The sequence below is a fragment of the Haliotis rubra genome, unplaced genomic scaffold (assembly GCF_003918875.1).
Source record: "Haliotis rubra isolate DU_JTF1 unplaced genomic scaffold, ASM391887v1 Scf37, whole genome shotgun sequence".
Classification (NCBI taxonomy): Eukaryota; Metazoa; Mollusca; class Gastropoda; order Lepetellida; family Haliotidae; genus Haliotis; species Haliotis rubra.
The window spans coordinates 985099-1003613 of NW_025767046.1; the positions used below are offsets into that span (position 1 = coordinate 985099).

Sequence of the window (18515 nt, forward strand, 5' to 3'; positions counted from 1 at the left end):
GTACCTCTGGCATAAACACGGTAAGGTAATTAATTATACTTTAATAGACTACTTTAGATCAAGCAGTGTAATGGATAAGAGGGATCATGACTAAGCTAAATAACTTTTTCAACGATATTATACATTTAGAAAAAATATGTTGGGCTAAACAGAACGGTTTGCAGATTCTGTAGATCTAATTGTGTTTTACTACCGCTAAATTTGAAACAGTACAAATTTCAAAATATCATTTTGTTTGAATTGATAACCCAACTGTTTATTTATGTGGACGGAAGGCATTAGAATTAAAATTTCTTCGGCGTTCGATGTTAATGCATCCTCCGTTACCGGATCAAGATCAGTGGCGATATCGTTGACGAAAGCTGATAATAAATTTAACACGGAAATTTTGTAGCAGTCTATTGCTGGATCTATTCTGACATAACATAGAATCAACGTAAACATATTTGTTTTTGCTGAATTTTTATTCGGAAAGCAGACGATGTTTTGATCTTGTTCGACTGAATATTTGTTTCCATGCTTTCGAAGTACTTTTGTATGTATAAACACCTATTGCTGTGATTTACGCAAGTAGTGAGTCGTGCCCGTCATCGCTAAATCCATCTTTAAAGACATATGTGTAATTTCCGACAGTAAAATCGCCGTAATTTATCGATGCATCGGTAGGTTGTTTGGTGTCCGCCATGTTAGTGGGCAGACAAAAATAGTGCATTACCGTAAACCATGTATGATTGCGCACGGAAAACAGAGACCTGTATAACGTGATTATATACCTCTGAATGACTTTAATTAACCAATCACAATCCAGTGTTTACTGAAGTCATGGTAGAGAATTAGGAGATAAACCTGCTGTGTGGGAAAATCAGAGGTATATAACGAAATTATAATAGCTCTAAATTTCATTTAAAACCGAACGCGTAGCGTGAGGTTTTAAATGAACAATTTAGAGCTATTATAATTTCGTTATATACCCTGATTTTCCAACACAGTAGGTTTATCTCCATTCTACCATGACAATTTTATGAACAATTTCAGGTGGAGCTCTTTCTTTGGTGACGAGTCAATACGTGAAGCGGCCTCGCATTCCAATCTCAAGTGGTATCGCCCGAAACGGGGTGTTTGGTGGCAAACCGTCAATGACTAATAAACTCCAGATTCAGTAATAACAAATCACGTTTTGTGTTTTCAATGCATCAATCACCAATCATTAACTGATAAGTTGGAAAACATATATCAAATAAGTTTCAAAAGCTTGGTTCACATTTGAAAATTCCACCGTAGACCCTTTCCCCACCAGAATAGTGGCAGCAACCTCATGGCCTTGACCTTTTCTCGAAGTCATTGTTTACATTTGGAAAGATGCGACAGGAGAGCCACTGACAGTTTGAGCAAGGTTAACCTGATTGTATGACTGAGATAGTCTTTGATATCTAATTACTGGTACTGGTACAAAATTTAAGAGTAGAGGCGCTTTTGCTGTAACGAGAAGTCCGGGTTGTACCGAATTAGATGCTGTTGAATATTGCGCCCTGTCAACTTGACGATTTCACTCACCTCTACGTCTGCGTGCGACAGCTGTGGTGACTTACACACTCATGTGTGTACTTTGTGCTCAAATTCGATTCTACGGATATTATTTTCTACATTTTGGAAAGTGTTTTGTGACCTAGTGGCTTCAAAGTGTAGTGAATTCAAATTGAATCGGATTCGCTGGCATGTTCGCGAGTCTGTTGACAAAGAGCCAGATTTGTGGTGATATTTCCGAAAGGATGGACCAGGACATGAGGGTGTACCTCTGGCATAAACACGGTAAGGTAATTAATTATACTTTTATAGACTACTTTAGATCAAGCAGTGTAACGGATAAGAGGGATCATGACTAAGCCAAATAACTTTTTCAACGATATTACACTGTTAGAAAAAATATATGTTGGGCTAAACAGAACGGTTTGCAGATTCAGTAATTGTGTTTTACTACCGCTGAATTTGAAACAGTACAAATTTCAAAATATCATTTTGTTTGAATTGATAACCCAACTGTTTATTTATGTGGACGGAAGGCATTAAAATTTCTTCGGCGTTCGATGTTAGTACATCCGGCCTACCTTTAGAATACAGCACCACAAACTTTAAAAATACGTCATAATACCCTTTTACGTAATGTAATGTGATTTTGTTCGAAAGCACGTTCTCGAAACAATGCCTTATGACGCCTGCATGGCAACACGGTTGTCTGGCTCAGCGAGGGCGTATAAGCTCCGCTCACTGGTGTTTCATCTCTACGAGCTATGTCATTGCATAAGCCCAACGATGTTGAGAGTTTCCAGTAGTTGTATACCGGCGGATGCGCAATATTTTGCAAGCACCAGTTTGAAATATTTTTCTTTTTTCACTAATACGCTCATATTTATTTGTATTACGGGCTGCTGAGGTGTTATGTTTTGTGTATTTTGTATTTTTTAATTTTTTAAATTTACATATATATATTTGTCATTCAGTAATTTGCACCATTACATAGAAAAGTGTTTTATTAGTATTTTATTTTTCGAAGCGGTAATAATGCATTACACTAGACACGTCAGTCGTGTTTGCGCCGGTTCGGTCAATGCATTCTATTTATTAGGATTAATTCAAGGGATTGGGGTTAGGGCTAGGGCTAGGGCTAGGACTAGGACTAGGGTTAGGTTTAGGGTTTAGGGTTAGGGTTGGGGTTGGGGACCTAATGCAATATATAGTAGGTACATGTCCGGTGGTTCGGTCAATGCATTCTATTTATTAGGATTATTTCAAGTGGTTAGGGTTAGGGTTAGGGCTGAGGGTTTAGGGTTTAGGGTTAGGGTTAGGGTTAGGGTTAGGGGACCTAATCCAATATAGCAGGTACATGACCGGTGTAATACGTGAGTACCATTTGTTGTTTTTCCTTTTTGCATTTTAATACTTTTATTTCACACAAAAACGGGAAACCAAAAACGTCGAAAGTACATTATGAAATGGGTTAATGTAGACATTTTGGGCTAATGGAAATTGGTCTGGAATTTGCACTCAAGCCTCTTTCACACGCAACATAAATTTTGTAAAGTAATGATTCGAAGGCTAACTCACCCTCGTGCCGTCACTACACATGCTCATGTCTCCCTCGTTCCTTAGTGCGATCCACATTATCCTTACAGTGTTCCCTACATCACTTTTCTGTCACAAAATCACCGATTTATATAAAAGCGCGTCATTCATGCATGCACCGTGAAACTGGTTGCTTGTCTTAATGACACGTGACCTACGGCAGAGATCGTCCTCACGAGAAGTTGTGGTGCTGTATTCTAAAGGTGCTCCGAAATTATGTAGCAGTCTATTGCTGGATCTATTCTGACGTAACATAGAATCAACGTAAACATATTTGTTTTTGCTGAACTTTTATTCGGAAAGCAGACGATGTTTTGATCTTGTTCGACTGAATATTTGTTTCCATGCTTTCGAAGTACTTTTGTATGTATAAACACCTATTGCTGTGATTTACGCAAGTAGTGAGTCGAGCCCGTCATCGCTAAATCCATCTTTAAAGACATATGTGTAATTTCCGACAGTAAATCGCCGTAATTTATCGATGCATCGGTAGGTTGTTTGGTGTCCGCCATGTTAGTGGGCAGACAAAAATAGTGCATTACCGTAAACCATGTATGATTGCGCACGGAAAACAGAGACCTGTATAACGTGATTATATACCTCTGAATGACTTTAATTAACCAATCACAATCCAGTGTTTACTGAAGTCATGGTAGAATCATGCTTCACTGCGTCATGGTATCTCAGTGAGCTAGCACTATAAAACCAGCTTAAGTCTGGGCTAATACAAGCAGCCACACATACACACGCATGCACGTCGTCATGTGAGCGAAGTATTCTTAAGTGCGACGTTAAACCCCATTTCACCTCACCACACCTCTATATCATGTGATAACACTGCGTACGAGGGAGTGTGTATGATTTTACGCCGCTTATGGGCTTCACACATTGCTCCCATGTGGAGAATCAAACCCGAGACTACGGCGTGAAGAACGAACACTTTAACCACTGTGCAGCCGCTCTGATCCGGACAGACACACACAACATAGCCCTCAGCATATCTGTACTACAGCCTTTATTTACTAGATGTACGTGCTGACAAGCCAAGCTCTATAGCGTTAAAGAGTACACTGATCTCATTTCTTCACATATATCAATGCCAGCACAATCACAGAAATGTTCACGAAGGTCTGAGTAGTTTGCAAAGCTGCATTGATGCAGGTAAACACATGCGGGAAGACTGCCACACTGGGGCACATGTTTAATGAGTAGAACGCTGTCAGGTAGCCGGCCAGTCTTAGACCCTCCTTCCAGTGCCTTACTGGATATAGACGTCTGAAACACAGAACCCAATTAGTGAGTGAGTTGATGATACTGTTATCATCATCATCATCATCATCATCGTGAATAGGCATGGCTCTCCTACCACTACCATCGCATCTTATCATTATTATTATTCACATTATAATATTATTATTTAGTATCATTGCCAGTTTTTATTATGAACTTTGGAAGTGTTCTAAGCGTTACTTTAGTATGCATTTCTACCAGGCTGAGCAAACGGGAAACCATTTCGTTCGTTTACATTTCGAAGATAAAGTGAGAATTTTACGGTTATATATTACGGACGATTCAGATGAAATCTACCACACAGGCCGTGACTCTTGTACGTAGAAAGTCTTCCAGGATGCGGATTCCCGTCCTCGATTATCTTGCATTTGATCTTAATTCTGTTGTGACAACTACACAAGGCCCACTACTACAAGTCAAATACGAAGGACACGGTACTAAAAAGATGTTCAATAAAGTTCCACTGTTCTTTCATTATCTGAAAAAGCAGACATATCACTATAGTCTGCCTTCGCAGTCCCTGAACATTTTAGATGTAGATATTTTCGACCTCCTGTTGCATGAGAAGAGCCATTGTTGATTTGATGAAAACTTCTGTGTTACGTCCAAGGTTGGCGTCCCAGCTGTTACAAGAATGCTATATACTTACTCTATAATGTTTCTAATCATGTAGAACAATCCGATGTCACAGACGACGCTAGTGATGAAATGTCTTCGAGCGCCACCCAACCACAGGCCGTAAAAGAACGGCGCAAGTAGCAGCTCAGTCACTAGGATTGTTATGACCATGGCACCATAGAACTTCCGGTTGGCCATCTTGAGACTGACTGAAGTGTTAGGAGTCGGCAACTGAAGGGGGACGTGCAAATATTCAATCATTCATACAATAATTTTATTACGTCGGTTAAGGTTACAACTTGATTGTTGTTTAATGCTGCACTCGTAATTTCCAGGTGTATCTGTAGCTAATGGACACACAAACCAGTGATTGACATCATGAACATCGATCTACGTAACAGTGATACGATGATGTGCACCAATCACCACAGCGAGCCTGACCAACCGACCCCGTTGCCTCTTAAGACAATCAGGGGCGGTGGGGTAGCCCAGTGGTTAAGGGGTTCGAAGACCGGGTTCGATTCCCCACATGGCCACAGTGTGTGAAGCCCATTTCTGGTGTCCCCAGCCGTGATATTGCTGGAATATTGCTAACAGCGGCGCAAAATGTAACTCACTCACTCACTTTGGACAATCATGTGTTGCTGAAGATAAAGTCTAAGCCGGATCTTCATAGTTTGACAAACAAATGTATCCAAACAGGGCGACCTTACTATCAACACTATTAGCGCTTTAGCTATGTGGACTTTATGTACTCTTTACACGATTATGATGGAGGATGATTTTATGTCCACAATTTATCAATCAACCTCTGGCTTGTCTTTGGTATTTTCTGACAGCAATGACAAATGACAGTATTCCTTTTACGTCATTAAATAGTATAGGCCCCATTATTTTCATATACACCTCACTGATGTGAGGCCATTTGCATGTGCAGAAGCGCCATCATATGACAGGGGATGTAATAACAAGACTCGTATCACCCCGTCGGCGGTCCCGCTGATATTGTTTAACTATGCATGAAGAATGGGTGATCACTTGTCTGGTCAAGAAATTGGAGTTACGTCCCTTAGTGTGTCGTCTGCTCGTCTGGTCGGCCAGTTTTCCAGCGACAATGTCTTTCAACAAAGGTAAAAATGTTTTGCTTCCACTTTTGTTTTGTAACATTTTACAATTTTATGTTACGGTATATGATAAAAATGTTATTGCATAATATGGGAGTTAGTATACATAATAACACATATCAGGGTGGTAGGATGGTATTAAACAGTCGAACATTCAACGCCTCGACTTCCCCGGTATAAAGAACATAATTTATATCTCGGATACGCATAAATATGCTAGAAATGGAGACTGCTATCACTCACCCCCATAAAGAAGTATCCAAGGGCACAACATGCGTGACAAGGTTTTCAGTCGCGGATTTCGGTCAAGAATATAGTCCTCTAGTCTAATACCTAAACTTGTTGTAAGAGGCGACCAATGGGACTGGGTGGTCAGTCTCGCTGACTTAGTTGATTCAAGGTGTCAACAACGGATTGTCTTTTTCAGGATTGATTATTTAAAGATCGCAGCTACAAAGTTGAAACAGTGTTAAGTGACGCAAACAAGGTTTTCTCTCATGTCTGGAAAGTTACATTCATGATAGAACTACAACAATTTTGATATAACATTTATCTAATACGCGATTAATGATGAGTAGGCATAAACAAAATTATTATTTTTAATATATCTGTTTTGATCCCACTTATATATCATGTTGCAATACATCACTCTACGACAAATCGACTAGATGATATTAAATCAGACACTGAAATGAAAGCATGGTTGAGGAAAGTTTGATACGTGTGTATATGAATGAACATTTCATCTTAAACATAATAATATAAATATCTTCAATGTGTACCCGTTTACAAGATTACTCGCAACCTGGATGTACCATTAAATATGTTACGGAGGCAACAAACCTGCATAGCTGTGGAGGCCAAGTGTGGAGTAAATGCTATATTTACCTTGTGAAAACAGAAAAGAGACGAAAACTAGCGAAGCGAGGAGTTTGGATTTCAGGCCACGTCGAACACTGAACAATTATGAGCAAACTTGCGAGATAAAGACAGGAATAGGCGTGTCCTGGTATCTAGCCCCGTGTTGGACATAGATCTGCTTCCGACACACATGCGAGACAGTTAACTTACACCATGGCAAACTGACACGAGACGTAGGTCTTCCTGCCAGGAAGAGTAGATATATACAACAACCATGATATATGTTAAACATACACCATATATATACGATGTTTCCTGTGTATAATCGAGAAGACACCCCATTCCGAGGAATTTATATCCGGAATCAAGCTCTTGATGGTTGATGTATAAATTTCTATAAATTTGCAATATGACCTATATAGACACGTCGGTGACATCCTGGTTCGGAATCATCTTCAACAACAGTGACAACGGTATATAATGGTTTAAATATCGTTGATCGTCACAGAGAATGTATATGGTATCGCTGCTTGGTCTCAGATTATGATGTCGCCATCAGCCAAACTGTGGTATTCGTATCCTACACCGAAGAAACTGGAACCGATACTGAAGATGTTAACAAATAAAAGATACTCGTTCATGTGTATTATTTTCCTAAATTTAATAATTGTTGTATTTCAGTGGTTTCAGGAATGCATGGACAGAAGATTCCTACATTCCACAATCTGTATACAGAGATTTGTCACGGTCTTGTGTACACACAAGTGGACGTATTGCCCGAGTCGGCTAGGCCACCTCATGTGTGTAAATACTACCATCTCTCTATAGGAAAACCACCTGTTTACTAAAAGTGTTCTACTGACTTATTGGAAAAAGCGAAGTTTTGTTCTGCAGAGATTAAATGACAGTCTTGATATATAGCTAATGGGATAGTGTTGCAGAGAGAAGCTCACCTTATCGTGGAGGTATGCTGGAGATGGGTGTGACGATATTTGGATAAGGTAGGCTACGCTTGACCTGTAAGGTCAGTTTGACGAAGGTGAAGGTAAGGTGGGGGTGGGGGGATGAAATGGGATTTACGTGGCGTTCAAGATTATTTCACTTACAGAGAGACGTGAATGCGTGATGCATGCGCTCCAGTATGTCTGCATATTTTTTGTCTCGATTTATGCCTATTTGCAGTGTTAGTTCATTTATAAATATGCCCAGCCCGAGGTTTGACATCCTTAATTGTAGTGACTCTAAGCCTATCAGTCCTTGCTGAATAGGGTAACAAGTACACTTTAGGTAGGATGCGGCCAGGAGATCAAACCACCGACTTTCCGCTCTCGAAGATGGAGTGAGTGAGTAAGGTTATACGCCGCTTTCAGCAATATTCCAGCAATATCACGACACGGGGCACCAGGAATGGGCTTCACACATTGTAGCCATGTGGGGAATCGAACCCGACGTGACCAGAGAATTCATTAACCAGTAGGCTACCCCACTGTCGCTTGAAGATGGAAGAACGCATTTTGAGGAATACAAAATTTATGTCAGTGTAAAGTAAGCATATTAAAAGCCACACTAAAATATATTACATTTCAAGCCCTGAATTGTGATAACTCAACTAAACCCTCAAACATGAAAGCACCCTTATTGGTGTCCCACAGTCTTCATTAATAAGGTGAGGTGAAATGAGGTCTAATATCTGGTTCAGGATGATTGCTCTGATGTAGCCATGTGCATGGATGTATTGGTCTCTGCTTGTACTATCTTAATTGAAGCCCATTTTAGAGCTCAAACACACTGAGATGTGGCGATTTAACATACAATATCCACTCAGAAACCTGTAAACCAACCAGACCTTTCATCCCCTTAGTGCTGAGTGAGTGAGTGAGTTTGGTTTTACACCCTTTTAGCAATATCACGAGACACCAGAAATGGGCTTCACACATTGTGGCCATTGGGGAATCAAACTGGGTCTTGGGCTTGAGAGGAGGCTTTAACCACTTGGCTACCCCTCCACCCCCTTAGTGCTGAGAACCAGGTATGGTAACAATGAGTTGTTTTGGTATGATACATTTGGGGATGAAACCACTGACCTTCCTCTGTCAGGGTAGTGTTGCTCATCTACTACCACATGGAGGCAGTTGCTCTGTCATGTAATTAATCTACAGGCTTATCTTGTAAACTTGAATTGTTAGATGGGGAATGAATGGTGATGGAAAATGTCATTGTTTATCACTATTTATCATATACCTATCAATAATATGGACCATTTTGCACATGTACAATACTGGCTGTCGTCATATGTCCATATTGACTGTCAGCCATAAGGCCCAAAATCCATATCAGCTGTATTGCCCGGCTACTAAACTGGTAAGGAATGAATACATGCAAACGCTCAAAAACTAGTTTATTTTAGAGTTACGTCCCTTGATGTGATATATGCTAAAAAGATTATGAAATGACAGTGTCCCTTTTGCCAGTCAGCCCTGACTACCACATCAGCCTTCGGCCCTCAGGCTGATGTGACTGGTGAAAGGAAAACTGTCATGTAATAACCTCTTTTATTACCTACACGGGCGAACATATCGAGGTTCATATTTTTCATACGATGCCTTAGTGCAAAATATCACTTTGTCATGGTGACGTGATGTCATGAACAATGCTATGACGTCACGTTTCTTCTGTGACGTTGTGTTCTATATGCAGAGACGGCGGGTAGACAGCCTATGTTTGAAAGTAGATTTGGGTTATTTTCCTCAATTTGACGACTTAACAGAATATCATATTCGTGCCCAAATCATACTATGTTTACGACTCACTCGTGCCTAAACCTCGCTCGAAATACCAACATTTAGGCACTCGTGTCGTAAACATAGTATGACATGGGCACTCATATAATATCCTCTATATACCCACACCTACTCCCATCTTGGGGACCACACCCCACCCATCCAACAGGATAAAATGATATACCCAACAAGAATAAAAGCAAGACAAATCTGTTTCACATTGCTGTTTATATTCAACCATGTGTTGTACATAAGCTTACAACTGTTCACATGGCAGCCTTGGAAGGTGACAATATTTACATACACACCTATGTACAGTTCATATACACCATACATCCTTCACATCTGCCTGCTTCATCATGCTTGCCAACCAGTTGTCTGCATTTCGAAGTCAGCATAAAACATATATACCTGAATTGCATAACATAGTCACTCTAGTTATAACTCTAGGAACTGAATCTCTTCTTCATCCATCTTCTGTATCCACCTCTGGGATCATCCTCACCATTATGACAAATATACCAGTGAAAGTGCAGGAAATACAATTGAAAAAGTGCAAAGTCGGCATGTTGTCTTGGCTGTTTTGAATTAGATGGATAGGGTGACTTAATATTATAATTTTACACATACAATATACATTATATTGCATATGTGGAAAGAATTAAAAAGTCTAAAAATGGATGTTTCTGCCAAGTCTGCAACACATTTCTGAGATGATAAAATATAAATGGGGAAGGGAGATAACTCTGACTTTCTTTCACTTCCTGTACTTTGAGTGAGTGAGTATGGCTTAACGCCGCTTTTAGCAATATTCAAGCAATATCACGGCGGGAGACACCTGAAATGGGCTTAGCACATGGTACCCATTTGGGGATTCGGGTCTTCGGCGAGACGAGCCAATGCTTTAACCACTAGGCTACCCCACCGCCCCATGTACTTTGAAATAAACAGGCATTGTAAAAGTTACCAAAAATGTCCTAATGTTACCAAACACATTATCTAATACACTTTATTATCACCTCACACATTTTAAGTTTGCTGGTGCAGAAAAAAAATACTGAAGTATCCTTTACTTGAAAACAGTATTTTGTGTAACAAATTTACAAATATCATTTTCATGAATATGACAAGAGAATTAGGAAACAGAACCAGCTAGGGAAATGCCTCCCCTCTTGTGTCAGTGCTAGTTTGAGATTGCACTGTTATTAAAGACTGCAGTACCCAACATGTAAATATTGCACTTTGCCATTGACAACCTTGATGTGGGTGGGTCTATCTTGCTCTGTGCATATCTTACTCTATCTCATAGGCATTGATGAAATATACTACTAGTCGTGATATTTACAACCAGTATATACCACAACAATTTTATCAATTTACTGATACATTTTACACTGTGGCCAAACAACTTACTGAAATGTGTATTTGTTCAATTAAAATAGTGATATTTTATGACAGTATACTATTAGTAGGACAACATGTCCAAGCATTCAGTTACATTCTGTTCCGACCTAGACACTGATGATCCTAATAAAATATTGAGGAGTATAACACTGTGCAACATTAAGGATAATCAGACAGTACAACGCCAGACAACATATCTTAAATTAATGATGTACAATATCTTTTAAACGTAAACTTGCAAGAGGCAAATTTTACATTGCTGTTTTCACACACGGTACATAAGATGAGTTGGTCCTGAGCATCTATCTGAGTGATGCATCGTCCACTACAAACACCTGAGCTATCTCGTCATGTTCATAGGTGCGCTTCAAGAAGTTGTCTGTAAGTCGCAGGCCTGATATTGTCTGGAAAATATAATAACACCACAATAAATGAATTTTTACAAAATAAGAAAATATAAGTTGGACTGGAGGCACTACATTTTCTGTCATTAGAATAAAACATTCAATGTATCTGTGTACATTAACCAGGAAGTGTGTACGGTACATATATCTGGAACGTCCATGAGGTGCTGGGTGTTAACATAAGTTTGTTTGTTTGTTGTTTAATGGCACACTCAGCAGTATTCCAGCTATATGGCGGCGGTCTGTAAATAATCAAGTCTGGACCAGACAATCCAGTGATCAACACTATGAGCATCAATCTAGGCAGTTTGGATATGATGACTTGTGTCAACCAAGTCAGCAAGTCTGACCACACATTCGCCTCTTACGACAACCATGGTCAATATATGTCTAACTAGAGCCCTGGAGAGGGAGATGGGAAGGGATGCACACCAAGTGGGAATAACTGGTGAGGGGAGACGAAGTTTACCTGGTGAGCATGGGAGGGGAGACTAAGTTTACCTGGAGTCCAGGAATGGTGGCCAGCATGGTGAGGGGGACTAAGTTTACCTGGAGTCGGGAATGGGGAATGGTGGCCAGTCATGGTGAGGGGAGACTAAGTTTACCTGGAGTCCGGGAATGGTGGCCAGCATGGTGAGGGGAGACTAAGTTTACCTGGAGTCCGGGAATGGTGGCCAGCATGGTGAGGGGGACTAAGTTTACCTGGAGTCCGGGAATGGTGGCCAGCATGGTGAGGGGGACTAAGTTTACCTGGAGTCTGGGAATGGTGGCCAGCATGGTGATGGGGGGACTAAGTTTACCTGGAGTCTGGGGAATGGTGGCCAGCATGGTGAGGGGACTAAGTTTACCTGGAGTCCGGGAATGGTGGCCAGCATGGTGAGGGGGGGACTAAGTTTACCTGGAGTCCTGGAGTCCGGGAATGGTGGCCAGCATGGTGAGGGGACTAAGTTTACCTGGAGTCCAGGAATGGTGGCCAGCATGGTGAGGGGGGACTAAGTTTACCTGGAGGGGAATGGTGGCCAGCATGGTGAGGGGGACTAAGTTTACCTGGAGTCCGGGAATGGTGGCCAGCATGGTGAGGGGGACTAAGTTTACCTGGAGTCGGGAATGGTGGCCAGCATGGTGAGGGGGACTAAGTTTACCTGAGTCCGGGAATGGTGGCCAGCATGGTGAGGGACTAAGTTTACCTGGAGTCCGGGAATGGTGGCCAGCATGGTGAGGGGGACTAAGTTTACCTGGAGTCCAGGAATGGTGGCCAGCATGGTGAGGGGACTAAGTTTACCTGGAGTCCGGGAATGGTGGCCAGCATGGTGAGGGGGGACTAAGTTTACCTGGAGTGGCCAGCATGGTGAGGGGAATGGTGGCCAGCATGGTGAGGGGACTAAGTTTACCTGGAGTCCGGGAATGGGGAATGGTGGCCAGCATGGTGAGGGGGACTAAGTTTACCTGGAGTCCGGGAATGGTGGCCAGCATGGTGAGGGGGACTAAGTTTACCTGGAGTCTGGGAATGGTGGCCAGCATGGTGAGGGGGACTAAGTTTACCTGGAGTCCGGGAATGGTGGCCAGCATGGTGAGGGGGACTAAGTTTACCTGGAGTCCAGGAATGGGGAATGGTGGCCAGCATGGTGAGGGGACTAAGTTTACCTGGAGTCCGGGAATGGTGGCCAGCATGGTGAGGGGGACTAAGTTTACCTGGAGTCCAGGAATGGTGGCCAGCATGGTGAGGGGGACTAAGTTTACCTGGAGTCCAGGAATGGTGGCCAGCATGGTGAGGGGGACTAAGTTTACCTGGAGTCTGGAATGGTGGACCAGCATGAGTGATGGTGGCCAGGGGGACTAAGTTTACCTGGAGTCCGGGAATGGTGGCCAGCATGGTGAGGGGAGACTAAGTTTACCTGGAGTCCGGGAATGGTGGCCAGCATGGTGAGGGGGGACTAAGTTTACCTGGAGTCACAGGAAGGAATGGTGGCCAGCATGGTGAGGGGGACTAAGTTTACCTGGAGTCCGGGAATGGTGGCCAGCATGGTGAGGGGGGACTAAGTTTACCTGGAGTCCGGGAATGGTGGCCAGCATGGTGAGGGGGACTAAGTTTACCTGGAGTCCAGGAATGGTGGCCAGCATGGTGAGGGGGACTAAGTTTACCTGGAGTCCGGGAATGGTGGCCAGCATGGTGAGGGGGACTAAGTTTATGGAGTCCATGGTGGGAATGGTGGCCAGCATGGTGAGGGGGACTAAGTTTACCTGGAGTCCATGGGAATGGTGGCCAGCATGGTGATGGGGGGACTAAGTTTACCTGGAGTCCAGGAATGGTGGCCAGCATGGTGAGGGGGACTAAGTTTACCTGGAGTCCGGGAATGGTGGCCAGCATGGTGAGGGGGACTAAGTTTACCTGGAGTCTGGGAATGGTGGCCAGCATGGTGAGGGGGACTAAGTTTACCTGGAGTCCGGGAATGGTGGCCAGCATGGTGAGGGGGACTAAGTTTACCTGGAGTCCGGGAATGGTGGCCAGCATGGTGAGGGGGGACTAAGTTTACCTGGAGTCAGCGGGAATGGTTACCTGGAGCCAGCATGGTGATGGTGGGGGACTAAGTTTACCTGGAGTCTGGAATGGTGGCCAGCATGGTGAGGGGGACTAAGTTTACCTGGAGTCCGGGAATGGTGGCCAGCATGGTGAGGGGGACTAAGTTTACCTGGAGTCCGGGAATGGTGGCCAGCATGGTGAGGGGGGACTAAGTTTACCTGGAGTCTGGGAATGGTGGCCAGCATGGTGAGGGGGGACTAAGTTTACCTGGAGTCCAGGAGTCGTGGCCAGCATGGTGAGGGGGATGTCCATGCTGTCGTTCTGCTGCAGCTTCCCCAGCTGTTTCCCTGAGATGCCACACCACATGAGCCCTGTCACACCCTGGTTCTGGAGAGCCAGTGTCAGGTCCATTGTCCTCTCACTGAAACAGTGTCACACAGTATCCTCAACATGATCTGCACAAAGTCTGGCATACTATTACTATGACTTTGTCTTTGCAAATGCTACATTGAACCTTATCCCTATGTCATGTACAGCAAGTTTATATTGCTTGATCCTCACAGATATTATCTATCGATCCAGAACAAAGGATGGGATAACAAAATCTTACCTACAGTCTTGGATAACATTTAATTATTTCTTGAAATAAAATATTCATATGCAGCAAATTGAAAAAAATATCAGATAGACAATATATAATTTTGTAATGGTGTCATTATTTTCGTAACTGTCTGGTTATTCAGCAAAGCTATAAAACTAATCAACAAAAGGGAGGTAACTCCCAGTTTGTTTCATAGCAAGAAACATTGTAGGGCTTAGTCATTAGATTTTACCCTTGGGATGACAAATGAATACTTTAACTTCTTCAGTACAAATGTGTTTGTGACTTCATCATATCATGTATTCTATAAGTTATGGTATCAAGAAATATGTTTTAAAATTGTTTACAGAATGGGTCTGAATATGGTTTCATCACACATAATCAAAGAGGATAAATTTAAATGCTAAATTCAAGACATTTTATGAAAGTCTAACTACTAAACATGTTTTCATGTCTGTGCAAAGCAACTGGTATGTGAAGCAGCACTGTAGAAAACAGTGACACAAAAAAATGAACTAAATGAAGCTAAATATACATATTTTCAACTTATTCTAACAAAGCCTTAAATCAGTTATTTCTCAGTGAGTGACCAAACACTGTTGTACTCCATGAAGTAGATGTGATGAATAAGTATGACAGTGTAGGAAGCTGTCTCCGGCGCTGTAGATACCCACCAACAGTTGGTGATCCTGCAGGTGAGAGCGAAGGTCCCCTCCAGCGCCACAGTGTCAGGAACTGACTCCACTGTCAGCCGAATGTCACCAAACCCAGGTGCCTGAAGAGGAGAAGCATTCCATACACAGACTACATAATGTTCTGAAACTATAAAGCTCTCAAATATTACCGGTAGTTAGAAGATGACATTGTAATTTCATACTGAGAATTCGAGGCTTTCAAAACTGATATGAATCAAGGAACTGAACAGAATGTATATGCATGACATTTGATTTATAACACTCTTCCTACAAGTCACATAAAAGTCTTCTCACAGAGCCTATTGGACACTGTGAACTTTCTCTACTTCAAAGCCCCCAAGTCCCTACTCTCTGGAACTGAATGTTAGAATCTACCTCAGTACTCCTATTACAAGTTTACCACTCTGGAACTAATTGTCGTGAGAATCTATCTCAGTTCCCCTATTACAAGATCCTGCCACTATTTGGAGTTGAACCTAGTGAGAATCTACCACAGTGCTCAGTGATAAGTTTGAACAACTCCCTGGAAATAATTGTTGGGAGTTTACTCTATTTTTCCTACCTAAGTTCCTACCAATGTCTGGAACTCACTGTAGGGACAATCTACCTCAGTTTCCCTATTACAAGTTCCTACCAATCTCTAGAACTAATCATCGGGAGAACCTAGCTCGGTGCCCCTCTCTCAAGTTCCTACCACTCTCTGGAGCTGGCTGGTCTGCAGTCGCCCCTTCTCCCCGAGGTTGGTCTTCCAAACAATGTCAAGTTTGCCAATGTTAGTGACTCCCTTCAGCACCTTGTTCTCTGAGTACAGCTCAGGTCGTGGTGACAGACAGTACAGGTACTGACGGGTGTCCATTTGGTTCAAATAGTTGGCCTTGCCAAACACCTGCTTCATCCTGGAAGTAACAGCACATATATATTACAGGTGGAGAATATGTACTGCTTGTCTGAGCAGAAACATGAGTTCAAAAAGTCAGTTGACATGGTGTTCAAAAGGAGTTTAAACATTGTTTCAATGGTCTTGTACTGTGTTCCTGTTTTCCATCATAGTCAGCCCATAGAACTACAGTACTTGCAAACTGTGCCCAGAGTGCTCATAGGAGTAACACAGTGTTCACTCCTGGTCCACAAACTCTACTTGGTGGTGACATGATGTTCACAGTGTTACCATTGTCAACATAGTGGTAACTCATTGTTCACACACTATCATGGGTGATAACCTTATGTTCACTTATTGTTCACTTAGTCCAAACTTTGTGGTCAGTAAGTGATTACAAGTGTTCACACTTTTTTAACACTGTGCTATCATGTATTCATGGTGTTCTCTCATTGTTATATTGTTAACACAATACTTACTGAATGTTCACAAAGTGTTAACATATGTACTCATGGTGTTCTCTCATTGTTCATATTGTTAACACAATACTTACTCAATGTTCACAAAGTGTTAACATACCTATTCATGGTGTTCTCTCATTGTTCATATTGTTAACACAATACTTACTCAATGTTCACAAAGTGTTAACACACCTATTCATGGTGTTCTCTCATTGTTCATATTGTTAACACAATACTTACTCAATGTTCACAAAGTGTTAACACACCTATTCATGGTGTTCTCTCATTGTTCATATTGTTAACACAATACTTACTCAATGTTCACAAAGTGTTAACATACCTATTCATGGTGTTCTCTCATTGTTCATATTGTTAACACAATACTTACTCAATGTTCACAAAGTGTTAACACACCTATTCATGGTGTTCTCTCATTGTTCATATTGTTAACACAATACTTACACAATGTTCACAAAGTGTGTCTGTTATTCATGGTCTTTATGGAATGTGCATGGTCTTAGCTCACTGTTCACATAATGTTCCAGTAGTGTTCATATAGTGTTATCACATAGTACACTATAGTCCACAAGTATTTATCTAGCATATAAATGGTGTTCATGTTGGATACAGTATCTATATAGTATTCCAATAGTGTTTACACATTGATCAAGTTCCATACTATATTAACAAAGTATTCCCCTAGTGCTTGAGCCTGTGATGTACACCTACCCTGTGTCTGGAGTGACTGAGTTCAGTTCCTTCACGTGGTACTGCGGCGACGGCTCCAGACTGACATGATCCATGTAGATCGGTCCAGGTGTAATGTTCTGGATCTGAGCCTCCAAGTAAACCTCGTCAGACTACAGGTACATAAAACTCAGCGTTCACATCACGCAAACTTGTTATCACAATTCTACATTTACAGTAGCTGTGATACTGTTTCGTACATAAAAAGTCTGATTCATTTCTGTTAAAGACATTGTATACATAAAGCTGAGGAAGTAACAATAAGAATATCCAATGAAGAAGAGTTCCAAACTAATGCAAGTAAGCAAGCATTAAAAGCATCAAATACTTACAAAGGTGATTCTTCACTCTCCATATTTTACAAATGAGATTAGTCATGTTAGAACTTCTACTTTAAAATTCAGTTTGCCTTAACTGGATCAAACTAACACTGACAAGATTTAGCCATGTATGTTAGTGACAACCATTTTGTGGGAATAATGACAAAACTAAAATAATATATGTGATTTGACACCAGTTTAGGTTGAGCAACAGCTGTGTGGTAGAATCTACATGAGTGAGTGAGTTTAGTTTTATGCCACTTTTAGCAATATTCCAGCTATATCATGGCGGGGGACACCAAAAACCTACATGTGATATAAGTATAAATTGACACTTTAAACTGCTGTAGATAATATTTGCAGAAAGATACTTCAACCAGAAGTGTTTGCATGAACTTGCAAATACTGGATCAGCTTTGTCACTGTTGTTTCCTAAATGTTTTAGTCTTTAATCCACTGTCATTACTTTCAAAACTTGACCTTACACAAGTCTCTGGACTATACAGGTGAAGTCGTACACTTGTAACAGTTACAGGAAATACACATGATATGACACGTTTAACCTTGACCTTAAATATGACCTTGACCTTTGATAAATGGTGTAGGCTTTGTACAAATACAGTACCATGCCTGTAGGGAGGTAAGACAAACTAGTGATTGATATCATGAGCAAAGTTTGCACGCATGGCACA

General features: G+C 41.6%; 2 protein-coding genes across 5 annotated transcripts in view; both read right to left on the bottom strand.

Moving 5' to 3' along the window:
- Window positions 1-4117: 4117 nt before the first annotated feature.
- Window positions 4118-8018, bottom strand: LOC124285873. The gene is made up of 3 exons (XM_046722153.1): window positions 7967-8018; window positions 5060-5259; window positions 4118-4395 (listed from the first exon to the last, which is right to left on the bottom strand). Exons 2-3 carry the CDS (start codon window positions 5224-5226, stop codon window positions 4197-4199), a joined length of 366 nt encoding a protein of 121 aa, XP_046578109.1. The 5' UTR covers window positions 5227-5259; window positions 7967-8018; the 3' UTR covers window positions 4118-4196.
- A 1986-nt stretch (window positions 8019-10004) lies between these two features.
- Window positions 10005-18515, bottom strand: part of LOC124285828 (trafficking protein particle complex subunit 13-like) — a 194562-nt gene continuing 186051 nt past the window's right edge. For all 4 annotated transcript variants that reach the window (XM_046722096.1, XM_046722095.1, XM_046722094.1 and 1 more), the window contains 5 exons: window positions 17486-17616; window positions 16113-16314; window positions 15398-15498; window positions 14390-14543; window positions 10005-11601 (listed from right to left, as the gene is read on the bottom strand). In XM_046722096.1, coding sequence (XP_046578052.1) covers window positions 11500-11601; window positions 14390-14543; window positions 15398-15498; window positions 16113-16314; window positions 17486-17616 — 690 coding nt within the window. In that variant the 3' untranslated portion in view covers window positions 10005-11499. The remainder of the gene's footprint in view (window positions 11602-14389; window positions 14544-15397; window positions 15499-16112; window positions 16315-17485; window positions 17617-18515) is intronic.